Source organism: Rana temporaria, chromosome 1 (assembly GCF_905171775.1).
Source record: "Rana temporaria chromosome 1, aRanTem1.1, whole genome shotgun sequence".
Taxonomy (NCBI): Eukaryota; Metazoa; Chordata; class Amphibia; order Anura; family Ranidae; genus Rana; species Rana temporaria.
In genome coordinates, this window is record NC_053489.1 from 168,061,631 (window position 1) to 168,081,443 (window position 19,813).

At 43.2% G+C, this 19,813-nt stretch overlaps 1 protein-coding gene across 2 annotated transcripts in view; it reads left to right on the forward strand.

Moving 5' to 3' along the window:
- KSR2 (kinase suppressor of ras 2) overlaps nt 1-19,813 on the forward strand; it is a 607,737-nt gene that overhangs the window by 387,338 nt on the left and 200,586 nt on the right. For both annotated transcript variants that reach the window (XM_040345855.1, XM_040345864.1), the window contains exon 7: nt 5,408-5,491. In XM_040345855.1, coding sequence (XP_040201789.1) covers nt 5,408-5,491 — 84 coding nt within the window. The remainder of the gene's footprint in view (nt 1-5,407; nt 5,492-19,813) is intronic.

Genomic DNA, 19,813 nt, shown 5'->3' on the forward strand with positions numbered 1-19,813 from the left:
GCGGTGGCCACCGGGTCCCAGTATGGTAGCTGAGGGATGGGGGTTCCAAGGGTATCGCAGAAGGTATTCAGGTCTTCTGGGTAGCGTGATATAGAAGATTTCACCTGATGTCTTGCAGTCAGGCTGAAGGGGTATACCCATCTGTAGATAATGTCCTTATCTTGTAAGGTGTGGAGAAGGGGTTGCAGTAGTCTACGTTTTTGAAGCGTGATCCAGGAAAGATCCGGGTAAATCTGTATTGGGTTATTGTCAAAGACCAGTTTGGTGGGGTGGTCTTTACGCATGATATCTTCTTTCAGCGGGTAGGAGTGCACCCAGCAGATTACATCCTGTGGTTTAGAAGCGGGACCTTTAGGTCTAAGGGCTCAGTGGGCTCTGTCCATCTCAATATGTTTGTCAGCGGCTTCCCCCAGTAGGTTATTAAACAGGGCCTGTAGGCTGCCAAAGCACAGAAAGAGGAGGAAATTACTAAATCTATTAACAAAGAAGATAAAATCTTTTTTTAGGTACATTAGTGATAGAACGAAAAACAAAATGGGATCACTAAAAACTAGGCACAAAAGATATGTTGAGGGAGACCTGGACGTAGCAAACCTTTTAAACAATTACTTCTGTTCAGTCTTCTCAGAAATAAATTGCCCTAACAAAAACAACAAAAAAGTGCAGAGACACATTCCTGGAAAGGACAGGCCAGTCAGCCTAACATCAATAGTAGGTAAATTATTGGATGGGATGATAAGGGACTATATCCAAAAATGTACTGAAGAAAACAGTATCATTAGTAGTAATCATAATGGGTTTGGAGGAAAGTTCAAAACTAATCTTAGAAAGTATCATTTTACTGAAAGTGTAGTTGATGCTTGGAATAAACTTCCACCAGAGTTAGTGAGACAATCAACAATAAATGGCTTCAAACATGCTTGAGACAAACATAGATCTATACTTAGACAAGTTAAAAAAAGCACAAAAAATTCCCAAAAACAAACAGAAAAAAAAGGGGCAGACTCGATGGACTACTCGGTTTATTTTCTGCCGTCACTATTCTATGTCACTATGTTTCTAAAAAAATTGTGAATGAAAACATTCCTTCTTCTTCCCAGTAATTTCCACTTCTGTGTCCAGTGCTATAAGCAACAAAAGGTAACACCAGATATATGACCTTGTATCCCTAAGAAGGTCCTAAATTGCCAGATAACCACAGTTGGTTCATGCATTAAAAACAGACAGCTTCTATAGCGTGATATTGTTTAAAAGATTAAATTCAAATTAAATACAATTGCTTAGTCACAAAGAATCATTTGTATCCTGTATATTACGCTACAAAAGCCCAGTATACATACCGACAGATAGGAGACCTCCGCTTCAACATGTTTCACCACATGGACTTCATCAGGAAGGAGATAGTAACTGGTGGGGGAGTTTAAATGCACTTTTGGAATTATTCAAATTGATATATGATATGATCCGATTGTATGGAGTCACAATTTTTTGTTTTCTAATGGAGGTATATAGTGCTGGTATTTTTTATGAGAGTTTGCTAATTATACAGGGTATGGGGATGGGGGGGGGGGGGGTTGGGTTACTAGTGCAGATTTTTGTTTATCTGTGAATGGTGTCAGGCCAGCAGAGGAAGCAACAGTTGGTATCTCTTCCAGCTAAATGTAACACAATACATTACTGTGTATATCCCTGTATAATGCTGTGTTTCAGGGGTCTCAAACTGATGGCCCTCAAACTGTTGCGACCCATGAGGCATTGCAAGGCTGACAGTTATAAGCAGAAGCATAAGCAGAAGCATGGAGGGCCACCAGTTTAAGACCCCTGGTTTAGAACATCTATCTCTCCCTAATCAAACACTGTCAGCTCTCCCTATCTACTCTAAGTATCCAACACGCACTGACAAAAGGCTGCTGGAATCCTTGCCTTTTAAATTGAATAGGGTTGGTGTATAGGAAAACCCCCATTATTGGCCCTTTTAAGCCACCGGACCATAGTTCAAAGTTCTCTATATGCATTATTGGAATTGGTTGCTATAGCATCAGTTCACTGCATTCCTGAACCGCAAACCACTTGGATTTGCCTTGAACTCATGTTCAACCCAAACCCCACAGCTTATCCACAAGGACCCTAATGAGCAAATTGCAAACATAAATAAATACATTTACTTACTAACCTAAGCCCTTGGCAGTCCAGTGTTGATTAAAATGACTTTATAGACAATCCTACTTTATCTAAAATGTAAATAATATGTATAATTGGTAAACAATCCATTTTATAATTGATAAGGTTTGAAAGTTTCCTTCCACTTTCAATTTACAGATGCAGTGACTTTCATAAAATGTTAAAAAATTCAAAATGTCTCCATCTTGGAACATAGCTACCTAGAGGAGTTTTGCACAGTACTAATGTCCTGAACATCCCCAGAAAATCATTATATGCTTATGTATTGGCTCATTGCTTTCTCATACGTCTGCACTAAGCTACAAATGCAGTTAGAGGCAAACAGATTTAACTTTTTGGTGATATCCGCTTTAAAGCCACATGCACACTGAGCCCTTGTGTGTCCAATGTTGGCATTTTAGTCCACCAGGCAGGCATATATACCAATTGTCCCTAAACACATAGGGCCTTAAACGCAAGTACCATTTGGTACAGCATTCATCCCCATCCATCTGCAGCTTATTTCAGCCTGCCATAGACTTTGACAAGATGCAGGTGGCAGGGCTGGATGCTACACCTGTGCCTGCCAGGCACACTAAAATGCTGGGATTGAACGCACATAAACACCTTGGGGCAGATCCACGTACCTCTGCGCCGGGCGCAGCGAATCTAAGATACCCTACACTGCCGTAACGTTATTCTTTTTTTTCGAATCCTCAAAGAATTTGCGCCGTAAGTTACGGCGGCCTAGTGTATCTTTGGCGGCGTAATGGCGCGGAATTCAAATGGATGTAATGGGGGCGTGTTTTATGTTAATACATCGTGACCCAAAGTAAAACAAAGTTTTTTTTAACTGCGCATGCGCCGTCCGTGGGGGTATCCCAGTGCGCATGCTCGAAATTAACCCGGAACAAGCCAATGCTCACGACGGTGACGTCATTCTACGCAAATCCCTATTCGCGAACGACTTTTGCAAACAACGTAAAAAATTCAAAATTGTACGCCGGAACGCCGGCCATACTTAACATTGAGTACGCCTCATAACAGCAGCTTTAACTATACGCCGGAAAAACCCGAACGCAAACGACGTAAAAAAATGCGCCGGCCGGACGTACGTTCGTGGATCGCCGTAACTAGCTAATTTGCATACTCGACGCGGAATTCGGCGGAAATGCCACCTAGCGGCCGCCGAAAAATTGCAGCTTGGATCCGACGGTGTACTAAGACGTATGCCTGTCGGATCTAGCCGAGATGCCGTCGTATCTTGTTTTGAGGATACAAAACAAAGATACGACGCGCAAAATTTGAAATTACGTGGCGTATCAAGAGATACGCCGGCGTAATATCTTTGTGGATCTGCCCCCTTGTGTGCACATGGCCTAGGGATCGTCCATTTTTTAAGGACATGCATACATTACAGCCTGTCTTTGTTTTATAGCTTGGAGATTGTAACAGGTGAGTACATTAGGACCCTCTCATTCACAAATCAGTTTGATAAAGAACATAGTAATACCAACCAATAGCGTCAGAATACCGGCATACGTGAGTACCACTTGGCACAGCATTCAGCCATGTCAGCGTGTCAAAGTCTTTGACAAGACTCTGCACCTATGCCTCCCAGGTTTAATAAAATGCCAGAATTTAATGTATGCAGGCTAAATTCCCAATGTGCATGTGGCCTACGGGTCATTCACATCTAAAAGAAAGCAGACACTGTAGTTTGTCTTTTCATAGCTCTGGAATTGTAATGCATAACAATGTAAAGACCCTCTCATTCACAAATCAGTTTGAAAAAATAATATTGTAAAAACCAACCACAGTGTCCTTTAGAACAGTGAAATATAAGCACTGTACAGTATATCCATATGTCAATCATAGCCAGTGAGCCAAAGGAGATAGTAGGGGGTGTGGCCACAGATCTATGTGTCTTATAGATGCGTAGAGAAGGGTTTGGGAGCCGGTGCCCCCATAGCAAGTGGCTTGATATTGGGGGCACTGGTCAAGGGGGAGGAGCCAGGAGCGCTGGCGGGGACCTGAGAAGAAGAGGATTGGGGCTGCTCTGTGCAAAACCATCGCACAGTGCAGGTAAGTATGACTTTTTTTTTAAGGCCGAACCTTTATTACCACTTTAAGCTGTGTGATCGCATCAGGTCTACATTGTTGACAAGTATGACGACAAAGTCTTTTTCCTCTTAGATCAGATAATATGCAGATATCAGCACCTATTGCACTGACACTGGTTCTCTGGGTCACATGACCTGGGACCAGTTCACTCTGGGATTGTAGCTGAGAGATAAGTATATTGTTAGTTATATACATTGTTATTCAGTTCAAATGATGCTAATGCAGTTGTATGACCTTGCATGGAAGCAGAACAGTCACAGCTGAGTTTTACTAAATACTGACCACCAGAATGATAATTTTGGAGCTGGAAAGTATGCAGGTGATTATTATTGTTCTCTCCTGACTAAACAGAGATAAGCCGATGTCATGTTTATCCTCTATGGAGTGTTGTCCTAAGGTGTACTGTCTATTGGATGTGAATTTTTTCAAATGCCTGACCACATTCCCACGCATCTTGTGAACAATAGACACGTGTTATCTCCATGTAATTACCGTAACTATTTATTCATCACTTTATCATTATCACATAAGACAAGAATGAAGCGAATGCTAGACTCCCTTACCCTTAAAGTTGTGCTGCCACATAACCAGAATTTTCCACAAATTCATCCTGTCATTAAAAATGTCAAGCACCACAGTTTGATAAAAAAATGTATTTTCAGTAAAGTCTCTGTAAAGTATTTCACAAAAGTGGAAGCACTTGGCTTTTTCATTTTATGAAATGAACAATGTTCCAATCTTTTTGTAACCTCCACTGTTGGGAAGGAAACACCACAGACAATGGCTGGTAAAATGTCAGTGTCCACTTTGCTGCCCTGCACTTTATTTTGGAACCGGTGACAGCTATTATGAAAAATAGTTTAGACCATAGTTGTAGTGGCAATGCTGGTGCTAACAGAAATGATCCTTTATCAAGAATATATGAAGTTTGGGGGGGAAAAAAAAGATCTGAGTCACTCCAGAAATGAAAAAGTTTGACTCACAAAATATTTTTAGCTGGTAGATAGACATGTTGATTATCAGTAGTAACAAGTGCATCAATATTACCAGAGGTACAATTTATTCTGCTTAACATTTATATTTTCATCATGAGTCAGCCTGATGTCCTTTTCTTGCTTCCTAGGTTTTCTACCAAGTACTGGATGTCTCAGACCTGTACTGTCTGTGGGAAAGGGATGCTGTTTGGACTGAAATGTAAAAACTGCAAGTACGTTATCCAATTTTAATCATGTGGTCTTACAATGGAAAAATTACAACAGATTTGACAAACATGTTGTTGAATGACATTATTTGCCCAATTGCACATGTGATGACATCACTTGGAATTAGACCACTTTCTCACTGGGGCGGTTTTCAGGTGCTCTGGCGTTAAAAAAAATGCCTGTAAAGCGCCTGAAAGAAGCCTTATCTGCAATCCCAATGTGAAAGCCTGATCTACAATGAATACACAAAAGAAAACAATAAACATGTATAGAAAAATAGGAAAACAGTAAGTTCATAGATATCAAATGAGCATCTAAGTGTACTGGATTAGATAGACAATATACAACCTCGTGGGTTACATTTATGTAATTTGTGTTGTTCCACTGAAAGGGACCTAAGCCATACCTCCAAGGGAAAGTCGGAAATCCTCCCATGCAGCGAGACTTCGCCAATCCCTGTGAAGCAGGTGCCTGCTGCCTTATGGGGTAGAGCAACACTGCATCACATGTAAGTCTTATATGGTGTTATCCAACAGTCGATCCTAATGAGGGAAACAGACAGGCTAAACCTCAAACTCAAAATGTGGGAGCCCAACATAAAATAAACTGTATTAAAAACCGAAAATATGTAGAGAAAAATAGGAGGATAGATACACAAAATAAAGGTAAAATTCCCATAGTGTTCTACTGTGCCCAGGTTGGTCAAAAGTCCACCTAGAGCACCAAAAAGTATGTACATAGTTTATAAACAAAAAATGTATATAGAGGGGACCACTTACATATGTATAGAGTAGGTCTTATATGTTACAGAATTAGATACTGATTAGAACGATTAAATGTAATTTTAGGGTATACATTGATGTATTTACTGATCTTTTCATCCGAGGTTAACAGGTACCAAAATTTGTTATATATTTTTCTAATTGACGCATGCTGGCGATTATAGCGGGTAATGATGCGAGTTGTGCCTGACTTGGTTATTTCTTTCGACTTATAGATCAGGGTATTCCTCTCTTGTGTATTGGCTTTATTGTAAGCTTTTCGTAAACAGGTTTTTTGTACCCCCTATCTCTAAGATGGGCATAAAGTTGTTTTGCTTCCCGTTTGAAGTCATTTAAATCAGCTGTTATGTTATGACATACAGCGCATGCGCAGTTTGTCCCAGGCACTATTCGATGGGGAGGACACTTCTCGACAGAACACCAGCATCTACTCCTGTATCCCATTTTTCAATGGCTGGCAGGGCATGACATCACACCTGCGCTTACACAGGAGCTAGTCATTCTGGCACACAGGGATCGGTCTAGCCACTTTAAGTTGAGCTGCATTTGCACAGCTCAGTGTACATTGTGGGGATCGCTGTGAGCAGGCAGGTAAAGGTATTTTATTGCAGAAGAGACATCAAATGTCTCTTCTGCAATAAAAAGCCTGCCTGCTCTTACATTATGTAGCAAACCAACTTTAGTTTCGCTTTAATATAAACTATTAGGTATATAGCCACAATGAACATAAATCCACTTTGTGTGTACTAGATATTATTTCAAACCTAGATTTTACCTTGTTACAGTAGAAGTAATATATTCACTGTGCTGCACATAATATGTTCAGAGAGCAGAGCTGGGGAGGGACCAAGCTGCCTGCAGAACACTACAGGTACGGCAGATACAAGACCAGACAATGCACAGAAATCAGGAGCAGCATTAACTGGTATTTTTTAACCACTTCAGCCTCGGAAGGATTTCCCTCGCGACCTGGTCCTAAGCTCCGTGACCACGCCCGGGGGACCCGCGGACCCGGTCGCTGCCGGTGTCCCGCGATCGGTCACTGGAGCAGAAGAATGGGGAGAGGTGGGTGTAAACACACCTTCCCTGTTCTTCCCTGTGGCAGTGTCATTGATCGTCTGTTCCCTGATATAGGGAAAGACGATCAATGACGTTGCACCACCCCCCTACAGTTAGAAACACATATGAGGTCACACTTAACCCCTACAGTGCTCCCTAGTGGTTAACTCCTAAACTGCAATTGTCATTTTCACAGTAATCAGTGCATTTTTATAGCACTTTTTGCTGTCAATGATCCCAAAAATGTGTCAAAATGTTCCGATGTGTCCGCCATAATGTCGCAGTTATGAAAAAATCGCTGATCGCTGCTATTAGTAGTAAAAAAAAATTATTAATAAAAATGCAATAAAACTATCCCCTATTTTGTAAACGCTATAAATTTTGCGCAAACCAATCGATAAATGCTTATTGCGTTTTTTTTTACCAAAAATATGTAGAAGAATACGTATCGGCCTAAACTGAGGGAAGTTTTTTTATATATTTTTGGGGGATATTTATTATAGCAAAAAGTAAAAAATATTGAATTTTTTTCAAAATTGTCGCTCTATTTTTGTTTATATCGCAAAAAATAAAAAACGCAGAGGTGATCAAATACCACCAAAAGAAAGCTCTATTTGTGGGAAAAAAAGGACGCCAATTTTGTTTGAGAGCCAGGTCGCACGACCGCGCAATTGTCAGTTAAAGCGACGCAGTGCCGGATCGCAAAAAGGGGCAAGGTCCTTAACCTGCATAATGGTCCGGGTCTTAAGTGGTTAATCACCATGCCATTTTTTTGCGAATAGTCACTGCATCGCTTTAACTGACAGTTGCGCGGCCGTGCGACACTGTGCCCAAACAAAATTGTCGATTTTATTTTTTGCACTATAAACAAACAAAAAAAGCAATCATTTTGAAAAAATATATATTTTTTACTTTTTGCTATAATACATATCCCAATTTTTTTTTAAAATCTATTCATCAGTTTAGGCCGATATATATTCTTCTACATATTTTTGGTAAAAAAAAATCGTAATAGGCGTATATATGATTGGTTTAAAGAGACTTTCATTTTTTGTTATTGTTTCTACTGGTAATGGCGGAGATCTGCGATTTTTAGCAGGACTGTGACATTGCGGCAGACACATCTGACCCCAAATGACACTGTTTGGGGACCAGTGACATTATTAAATTTATCTGTGCTATAAAATGCACTGATCAGTGTAAAAATGACCCTGACACAGAAGGGGTTAACACTAGATGGCGATCAAGGGGTTAGGTGTGTTCCCTGGGTGTGTTCTACCTGTAGGGGGGATGGGCTTACTGGAACATGACAAAGATCACTGTTCCAGATCACTGGGAAATGTAGATCGTGTCATCTGGCAGAATGGGGAATCACCTTGTTTACATAGGCAGTTTCCCATTCTGTCTCTCCTCACCGTGATCACGGGTCACCGGCGGACATCGAGTCCGTGGGACCCGCGGGCAGGCTCCCATGGTGCATAGCGGGCATGGGCCCACCATACTATTTTTATGGACCGACGTACAGGTACGTTGGTTCACATGGGAAAGCCGACCTACTGCAGTATATCTGTGTGAGCTGGTCGTTAGTTGTTAAAGGAAGCTCTTGCACAGAAGCAATATTTCACACTGGATTATGGCACACATCTAAATGATATACACAAAGCACACCAAGAATCAAGTACGAATACACATACAACTTGTATTTGTACAATATTTGCTTATCCTGAAGTTTAGCTTTGAAATTTGGTTCAATAATTCAGATTTTCTATATAAGTTGTAGAGAGAAGCACGATTAGCCAATATGACGGGTGACTGGTTCTGTCTCTCTTCTGCCTTTTATTTTCACCTTCACACTTTAGATTTAACAAATAAATCTAATGGCCAAGAACAGTCAAGAACACACCACTAAATAATATGTCTTTTTCACTATGTACTGCAGAGACATCATTGAGATGCTTGACTGTTTTGTGTTTGAAAATAACCTTCACAAAGTTCACAGCAGCTGGGAATGTAATGTAAAGAACTCAGGGCCAAATTCTCAAAAGAGATACGCAGACTTAACTCCATTTTTCTAATTTTACACGGCGCGTATATTTGCGCGCGATCGTCAAAATGACTTAAGCAAAGATTTCCGTATTTTCAGCCGTACTTAAAGTAGTTACACCTGCGCATTCCCGGGCGCAAATTACGCTAGGCTCGCCGCTGTTTTTGATAGGCAAAGATGCAAATGAGGGAGTTAGGGCGATTCTCAGAATTAAGTGTGTGTGCCGTATTTTCCGCCCTGTGCGCACCTGTTAGTTTTTCTGACTAAATTTCCACATTATAAAACCAGCCCTAATTTTACACATGCTGTGGAAGGGTTTGCAGAAGGGAGTTACAGCTCTAGTTGTGAAGTTTGTTGCTGAAAAATGCCAGGACCAGCAATGATTTTGACGGCACTTGCTGCCTTACAGGCACAAAGGAGGAGGAGGGCACAGAGGAGGAGGATGAGGGCACAGGCGCGTGTTTATCGGCCACGCCGTGATATTTGGCAAATGCCAGTTTATGAGGTCATTGGCAACTACCGATTTGATCGGGAGGCCATCCTGGAGATTACCCAACTCCTTCATGAGGATCTAATCGCCCCAACCCTACGTTCCCATGCCCTGACACCTCTGGAAAAAGTTATGGCAACACTGCATTTTCTAGCGAGTGGCTCCTTCCAGCGAGCATCTGGAGGTGTGGCTGGGATGGTGCAGTCCACCATGAGTAAATGCCTACATCAGGTGGTCCCTGCCATACTGCGGCGCATGAGCCATCAGTTTGTCATGCCCACCCAGGAGGACCAGCGTGTGCAAGCCATGACAGACTTCTACAATATTGCTGGCTTTCCTAAGATCATCGGTGCGATTGACTGCACCCATGTGGCACTCCAGCCCCCCCATGAAACTGAACACCTGTTCAGAAACAGAAAAGGGTGGCATTCCATCAACGTCCAGATGATTGTAGATGCCCATGGCCTCATCTGGCACGTTTGTGCCAAGTTTCCAGGGTCGTGCCACGACAGTTTTATTCTACGGCAGACCAAGATCTACCAAGACTTGGAGATGAACGTTTATGGAGACAGCTGGCTGATTGGTGAGTGACATTGGTGTCAGGTATGCCCCCTCCATGATGGAGACATCACAAGGGGCACATGCATGACTAATATCCTCCTGTCTTTTCCCTTACAGGTGACTCAGGATATGCATTGGGACCCCACCTGATGACCCCCTTTAGAAACCCCCAAACACCAGGAGAACGAAAATACAATGAGGTGCACGTCCAGACCCGGGCTATAGTTGAGCGGACTTTTGGCATGCTAAAGTCACGATTCCGATGCCTGGACAAGACTGGGGGTACACTATTGTATTCCCCAGACTTTGTCTGCAAAATTATTGGTGCATGTTGCATACTGCACAATTTTGCATTAAGAAAGGGCATGCATGTGGACATATCTCCTGACCTGACCCCCCACCCAGGCAACCCCCCCCCCCAAACCCCTCTACCCGGTCTGCTGAGGGCCAGGCAATCAGGAGACAACTGTCTGAAGGCATCTTTGCCCAGTAAATGCATCCTAATACAATTTTTGTTTTTGATTTGCCAAGACCAAATCACAGAGATTATGTGACCTTTAAATCTTTATTTTGTTAAATAAATGCACATTACTTATATGCCAAACAGAATGTTTATTTTGATTTACAAAACGCACATTAATTATCTCACAATGAGAATGCATGAATGCACGTCACTGTGGTCCCTAGCACAGACACATCACATGCACATAGAATTGGATTAGATCCAAGTACCCCCCCCCCCCTTTGGTACTTGGGAGCAGTAACGCCCCGCCACGGCTCCAATTATGTCACTGTGCATTCATACACCATTCAGGAACCTAGGATGACTTCTCCCTGGTCCTGGGGATCCCTACTCCACCAAAACTGAGGGTGACACCCTTATGTTTTCAGGAATGCCATCCCCCCACATTCACACATCATTCACACACATATACCAAATCATAAGTACAGTGTAAAAAAAAACAAAAAAAAGTACCCCTGCAAATTAGGGATGTTGCCGAGTGCTCCTTCTGGGCTGCCCACGGGCACGGGCACGGTCACGGGGACGGGCACGGGGACGGCCACGGGGACGGCCACGGCCAACTGGGGGATCTTCACGGGGGGGGGTCTGTGCAGGGGAGGGAGTATTTTCAGGGGGGGGGGAATGTGCAGGGGAGGGAGTATTCTCAGGGGGGGGGACTGTGCAGGGGAGGGAGTATTTTGAGGGCGGGGGGACTGTACAGGGGAGGAAGCAGCCTCCCCTGGTGTCTGTCCTCCTGCTGGCCTTCCCTCCAAGGCAACGGCTATCCTTGTCAGACAGGAAGTTATGGCAGCCGTATTGGCCTGCACAGCCCGGGTATTGGCCTGCACAGCCTGGGTGAGGGCAGTCACCTCCTGGGCCACACCTGTTGTGGCGTTCCTCATGTCCCACAAACAGGTGATGACCCCCACGGAGTTGGTGGCCACGTCACCCAGTGACTCCCTCATTGCACCCAGGCTGCGCTCCACCTTGCTGATAGTTTTTTGTATTGCAGACAGACTGCGGGTCTGCCGGACATTGTCCCTCAACAGACTGACCGGCAGACGCACCAACCCCCCCCTGTTTTCAGGGGTCGGCATCCTACTTGCCCCTGAGGCTTGTGGCCTTGGAGGAGGAGTTGGAGTGAGCCATGGGTGCTGCTGCATGTTGGAGGAGGGTTGGAAGGGGCGACCCATGATGGTGGCCTGACTTCTGGGCGCCTGTGGGGTTCCCTCAGGGGATGATTCAAAGGTCATATCTTGGCCCATCATTATTTCCTGCCCAATCAGAATATTGTCATCTTCCTCCCCCTCATCCTCCTCCCACTCAACATCCAAATTATCCTCCCATGGCGAATCCTGCCCTTCTTGGGACTCTGCATGAGCCTGTCTTGGGGGTGGTGCAGCAGCCTGCCCTGATGGGCCAGCAACCTCCTGACCTGATGGGCCAGCAAACTCCTGACCTGATGGGCCAGCAACCTCGTGACCTGATGGGGCTGCCACCTCCTGGGCTGATGGGGCTGCCACCTCCTGGGCTGATGGGGCTGCCACCTCCTGGGCTGATGGGGCTGCCACCTCCTGGGCTGATGGGGCTGCCACCTCCTGGGCTGATGGGGCTGCCACCTCCTGGCCATCTGGGGAGGACACAAAACAATCACAGGTTGTTGTATCCACAAACTTGGCACATCTTCCCTTCCCCCACCCACACATGCTAATCACCAGATAGAAATTCAAAAAAATTACCTGTCCTCATAAGAGGATCATTGTCAAAGCCAGGCAGGCCCACCACCTGCTGTGGGTGGAAACACTGGGCCACTGCCCATTCCTCCTCACTCATCCTGACTGGGCAGGGTCCCCCTCCTCCAGTGCCCCTGGTATGGGCATGCAGCGTTGCCAGCTTGTTCCGGGACACGCTCCTCAAGTCATTTATTTTTTTTTGAACTCCAGCGATGGTCCTGGTCTCCCCCCCCCCCGCCGCATTGATCCGATCGGTGATCTTTTGAAGGATCTCCTTCCTCCTGGCCGGGGTGGTGGTGTGGCTCTCAGGGCCATGGAGAAATCGCCCAAATTTAAGGACGCCCTGAGCAAGTATATGCTTCTCTGCCGGTGAAAAATTTAGCTTCCTGCGCTTGGGAGCCATGACAGACAACACCCAGCAACAGGGAACTCAGCCAACAAACAAACAACAATACACACACACACCAAAGAAAATACAAACAAGCCAAAATAAAAAATAGACAGACAGCTACTATTAATTCGAAAACAAACAGGCAAAAAAGAAAAACAAAAAATATAAACAAAACCCAAAAAAAACTATTAGTAAAAACAAACAGGCAAACAATCAAAACAAAAAACAAATTAGCAAAAACAAACACCAACTATACCCTCCAACTCCACAAACACTTTTCTCACAAAACAATCTTACCAACAAACACTGACAAACGTTCAAAGCAGAAGCAACTTGCTTTAGGAAGGGAACACAGGGAAATACTTTTGCAATTGAAGTGTGTTTGACTGGGGCTATTTAGCCACAGGGCGATCTTCAAACTAAGTACGCTTGGCCTTTTACCTATCTCACTGATTGCGCTGACCAAAGTTCTGCACATGCGCATTGAGGTCCAGATTCGTGCGCGCATGCGCAGTACGGCCGGCACTTCATTTGCATGGGGTCACGGCTCATTACAATGAAGCACGCCCACTTCAATCCCACTTGCCATAACCACGCCTTAGGCATTGAAACTTAAGTTAAGGATGGCGCAGTTTTGAGCGCAAATGCACTGAGAATACGGTAGTTACGACACCAACTTAGGGCGCCCTAACTTAAATGACATAAGTTAGATAATCCTAAATTTACACATGGTTTTGAGAATTTGGCCCTCAATTTTTAGACGAAAGATGAAAACCAGAAAAAACAAAAATACAATTTCAACTTGATGGCCATTTGATCACATATACTGCCTATAGCAGAGCAAAAATGTGATCATTATTGGGCGAACAGGTATATGGGTCTACTAAACAACTTTGTTCTCATTTTTAACCCAAGAAGGCCATATTAAGAATGAATTAGGACAGGTATTATACTTTTATATAGTGATTTGGTAAACTAAAATTGGCCACATACAATACCATCTGATATCTGTAGATTTTCTTTTACATTGATATACATTTATATACAGCTTGGCCCTATATTATATGTTTGTAAATATAAAGAGATTGTACAGAAATTGTACAACCAAATGCCCAGCCTAAAGCTTTTCATTGACATAACACTATGGGGCACAGTGGGACACAGCAGACCACATCAGATGCTTCCATCAAGGTTACATTGTTTTTCCTAGGCTAAGGGGCAGATCCACAGAGAGAGTACGCCGGCGTATCTACTGATACGCCGGCGTACTTTTAAAATTTCCTGCGTCGTATCGTTGTTTTAAATCCTCAAAACAAGACGGCATCTGGGTTAGATCCGACAGGCGTACGTCTTCGTACGCCTTCGGATCTAAGATGCAATTCTTCGGCGTCCGCTGGGTGGCGTTCCTGTCGGTTTCCGCGTCGAGTATGCAAATTAGCTATTTCCGACGATCCACGAACGTACGAGCGGCCGTCGCATTCTTTTACGTCGTCTCTAGTCAGCTTTTTCCAGCGTATAGTTAAAGCTGCTGTTTCGTGGCGTATAGTTAGACCTGCTATGTTAAGTATGGCCGTCGTTCCCGCGTTTAATTTGAATTATTTTTTGCGTAAGTCGTCCGTGAATCATGGGATGGACGTAATTTACGTCCAAGTCAAAACAATGATGTCCTTGCGACGTCATTTTGCGCAATGCACGGTGGGAAATTTAGGGACGGCGCATGCGCAGTTCGTTCGGCGTGGGGACGCGCTTCATTTAAATGAAACACGCCCCCTACTCGCCAATTTGAATTAGGCGCCGCTACGCCGTGAGAGATACACTACGCCGCCGAATTCTTTGTGGATTCAAAGCTGCCAAAAGTAAGTTACAGCGGCGTATCGTATCTCACATACGCTGCGCCCATCTAATTGTATGTGGATCTGCCCCTAAAGATTTAAGCCTGGTACACACTGATAGTTTTTTTTCATTCAACCCAGTAGACTGAACGAAAAAAAACTGACAGCTCAGGCAGGAGCAATATTAGTACAATGATCTCCCCTGCTGTTCTATCGTGTTCTGACAGGCCCCATCCCCCCCGCCAGAACACTCCGGTCAGCACAGAGCGGTGATAGTAAACCGGTCGGCAGACCTTTTTCAGACATGCCTCTGTCGGCTGGCTTCTGTCGGACTGGCTGCGGTACACACGGGCCAATTTGGACTTGAAGGGCCTGGTATGGATGAGGGGGTGACCCCATGCTGTTTTTTCATATATTTTTCATTGCCAGGATTCTGTAGTTTACATTCAGCTGTCAGTAGAGAAAACCTCTCACAGCTGGTGAGTCATCAGTTTTTAAGGACGCAGCGGCCAGCTTCCCGGCCTGCTGCTTAACACCCAGCTATTCTTCGTATCAATTTTCAGCTGATTCTAATTCAAATCGTTCTGCAAATTTGGAATTAGTTACAAAATAAAGGAATTCAGTCATGTTCAGAAAACAAACAAACCTTTTTTTCCATTTTCCTTTAAATGATTGGGCATTCAAAGTGCCCTGAGCTTCACTTGCAAAGTTTGCACCCACTTTGCTAGGTGAATAGTCAGCCTCCACTCCTTTTGTACAAGTTAACCCTTATAAGTTGACCCTGGTTAAGACAGAAGATATGTGTTATAGCATTTGTAGGCAGTAGCAAATGGAAAGTACTGTATAGGTATGTGGCAGGGAACTTAAACAGCAGAAATACCCTTCTGATAAATTGAGGAAGCAATGCAGAGATTTTATTTTAACTGCGTACAAATCTAACTTAAAACAAGATTGTGGTAATTTGTAATCAGGGCCACAATGCATCTCTGAACAAATGTATGTACATATAGCATTAGTGAGCTAATATGCATTATGATTCCAACAAAGAAAAAGGTTTTCATACTTATGTATGTTATACCACCTTGAAATCAGTCCTGCGCATCAGTACAAACTTTAGATACAAACATATTGAGATAAATATCCATAGCAGCTTGTAGCAAACCTGGGCAATGAAACCAGTTGTTTTGTACATGTCTTTATTTATATCCATGACTATGTTGTTGTTGTTTTTTTGGTTAGGTAAGTATAAAATGTGTTATTCATATACTATATTTGCTTTTCTTTTTATGATTTCCTCTTGTCTATTTACACCATTGATGTTTACTGAACTTAGTAGTAGTTCAAAGTACAATTTACAGACTGGAAGTAGAAAGTTGAAAGGCTGCTACTACTGTTAAACCAAGATTATAAACATAAAATAAAAAGTAAAATGATATAAAACAACAGTTTAAGAATATATTAAATTGAAAACATATATATATATTTTCCAATATTTTAAAGTTGTTACCCAAGGAGAAATCTTCTATTGGTGATATTTCTTCTAGTGGCAACTGTCAAATGGGGGGCTCCCAGATTATCGGAATAAGCCCCCCGCCCGCAGACCCCGACAACCAATGGCCAGGGTTGTTGGGAAGAGGCCCTGTCCTTATCAACTTTGGGGCAGGGTGCTTTGGGGTGGGGGGCCGCAGGGCGCCCCCCTGCCCCAGAGCACCCAACCCCCCCCATGTTGAGGGCATGCGGCCTGGTACGGCTCAGGAGGGGGGGCGCCCGCTCGTCCCCACTCCTTTCCTGACCGGCCGGGCGGCGTGCTTGGATACGGGTCTGTTATGGATTGTGGGGGAACCCCCACGCCGTTTTTTTGCCATAGGGGGTTCTCCTTACAATCCAGACCAGATCTAAGGGCCTGGTATGCCCCTGGGGGGGGGGGGACCCATGCCGTTTTTTTATTTAAAATTTGGCGTGGAGCTCCCCCTCATGATTCATACCAAACGCCGCGGCTAGAATTGGCGGGAATCCAAGTCGGATCCCCGTCGCTTCTATGATGGCTTTTTCCCATCGCGGCGAAATGGCTACCGCGACGGGGCTCGTAGGTGGTCAATTGCGCCGAGAAAGGGAGCGAGATTGACACAATATCGCGGTAACCTACTGTACATAGCCAGATAAAAAAAAAAATACCCCCCCGTAGTAGACGTCCAGTGTATCCCCTAAGCACCCAAACTACATCCTGCCCTACCAAAGCCCTCTGCTTTTGGACACCCAAAATGGCAACAGCCTTATGCAGCTTTATTGTCAAACACAATTAAATATGATTTAATTAGTTAATTTTCAGTCACTCACATGCTGCCATTTAGGTCTATAGCTTGCATGCTTTATAAATTCACAATAATTTGTAACTATATTTGTGTATTGGTTTGCTCGTATTTTCTCATTAGGTATGCAGGCTGTGCTTCCTGCTTTCCAGTGCTGCGCAATGGTTGTACTTTTCTGCCTCTTTATACATTGCATTTCTGTTATAATATATTGCATGTGCTGTTGTACTTTAAATAGAAGTTTTTATTTGTATTTTTTTTAATAGGGATAAACGGTTAAAGGATTAAAAAGACATTTTTCATTACCACAAATAAAAAGGGATATTTTAACTAAGAATGCTCATTGCAGAAATATAGTGGTGGTAGGGTGCCTCGACCCACCTAATCATTTTGCAGTCAAGAGCTTGTTAAGGGATTGCATCAACAGGCCCCGAGCTTGTGCTAATTGGAAAATGCAGTTTGCTTTCTTATGCATTCTGCCTGCATCTCAGGTCAGTTTAGGATGCCTTTTGACACTGCCTGGTCACTGTTTCAAGCTACTTTTTCATTCTCATTGACTTGTACACTATATTACCCAAAGTATTGGGATGCCTTCCTTTACACGCACATGAACTTTAATGGGATCCCAGTCTTAGTCCGTAGGGTTCAATATTGAGTTGGCCCACCCTTTGCAGCTATAACAGCTTTAACCCTTCTGGAAAGGCTGTCCACAAGTTTTGGGAGTGTCCATGGGAGTGTTTGACCATTCTTACAGAAGTGCATTTGTGAGGTCAGGCACTGATGTGGACAAGAAGGCCTGGCTCAAAGTCTCCGCTCCAATTCATCCAAAAGGTATTCTATCGGGTTGAGGTTAGAACTCTGTGAAGGCCAGTCAAGTTCCTCTGCCTCAAACTCGCTTATTTATGTCTTTATGGACCTTGATTTGTGCACTGGTCCTAATAATTTGGTGGAGGGGGGATTATGGTATGGGGTTGTTTTTCAGGAGTTGGGCTTGGTCCCTTAGTTCCAGTGAAAGGAACTCTTAAGGCTTCAGCATACCAAGACATTTTGGACAATTTCCTTTTCCAACTTTGTGGAAACAGTTTGGGGATGGCCCCTTCCTGTTCCAACATGACTGTGCACCAGTGCACAAAGCAAGGTCCATAAACACATGGATGAGCAAATTGAGGTGGAGAAACTTGACTGGCCTACACATAGTCCTGACTTCAACCGATAGAACACCTTTGGGATGAATAAGAGCAAAGACTGCGAGCCAGGCTCTCGTTTACATCAGTGCCTGACCTCACAAATGCGCTTCTGGAAGAATGGTCAAACATTCCCATAGATACACTACTTAACCTTGCGAACAGCCTTCCCAGAAGAGTTAATGCTGCTATAGCTGCAAAGGGTGAGCCAACTCAATATTGAAATTCACGGACTAAGACTGGGATACCATTAAAGTTCATGCACGTGTAACGGCAGGTGTCCCAATACTTTTGGTAATATAGTGTATGTTGAAATAGGCCTTGAATTCTTTGACATTTTATTAAGATTGCAGTGTGTATGGCCAGCATAAAGGTTTGGATAATTGGATGTATATTGTTTGCATTTGACAGTTTGCAACACATTTATGGAGGAGTATGTGCTAAAACTGACCACAACCTTATCTCAAATGCCTGTGTATGCTAATCCTTAAATATATTGTATTGCATTGAACAATAATCATTTGCATATTATAGAATGTGTTAGAAGGATGCAAATACCACATTGAACACATGACTTACTTCAGTGCTTGTTGTGTCACTTGCAATTAATTGAATGAATTTGCTTTAATCTATATATATCTTAACCATCTGTGCACTCATCTGTTTTACTGTATATCTAATGAATTGTTATTTAACAAGAAAAAATATATATTTTTTCCTCTTGGAAGTCAATGTCACCAAAATGTCTTTCAACGAATCTATACAAAATCAACAAAATCAACAAAACAAATCTATGTAGAAATGGCTAATTTTGCTACTATAATAGTAGCAAAAATAGCCATTTCTACATAGATTTGTTTTGCAATTAGAATTTTGAGATCACTACCCTTTTATGGCTTTTTTACACATTGAGGGGTTTTAATACATTGGGCACTACTACATTTAGTGTACTGCTCAGTAATGTAGCCATACACTTGCAGATCTGACGCATCAGCATAGTTTTTAGCTGATATTGCTATAGATGTGACTGACTAAATCTAAAATACCTGATCTGGATTATGGGGAGAACAAAAATAAAACACATACACATAAACTGAAATGAAATACAAAAGTAAGAGAAACCCTACAAATCCTCATTTTGCAATAATTATTAATTGGTTTCATCATAACAATTGAATGCACCCACAAACTTTTAGTGTATAAGGTGTATCAAGGCTCATAGAATGAGGATCCAAACTCCTCCAGAGTCCTTGCCCTGACATGAATTTGCTGAGGCTGTTGTTATTCGAACCTGCAATACAAGTGCTGCCTATTCAAACACTGTTTCAGTGTTTTATGCCACGATATGTGATTTCTCACCCCTTCACTTATCAGGGGTTCAGACGTGTTTCAGGTACTACTGTGGACTATGAATTTAATTTACCATTTCTGTTCATTTAA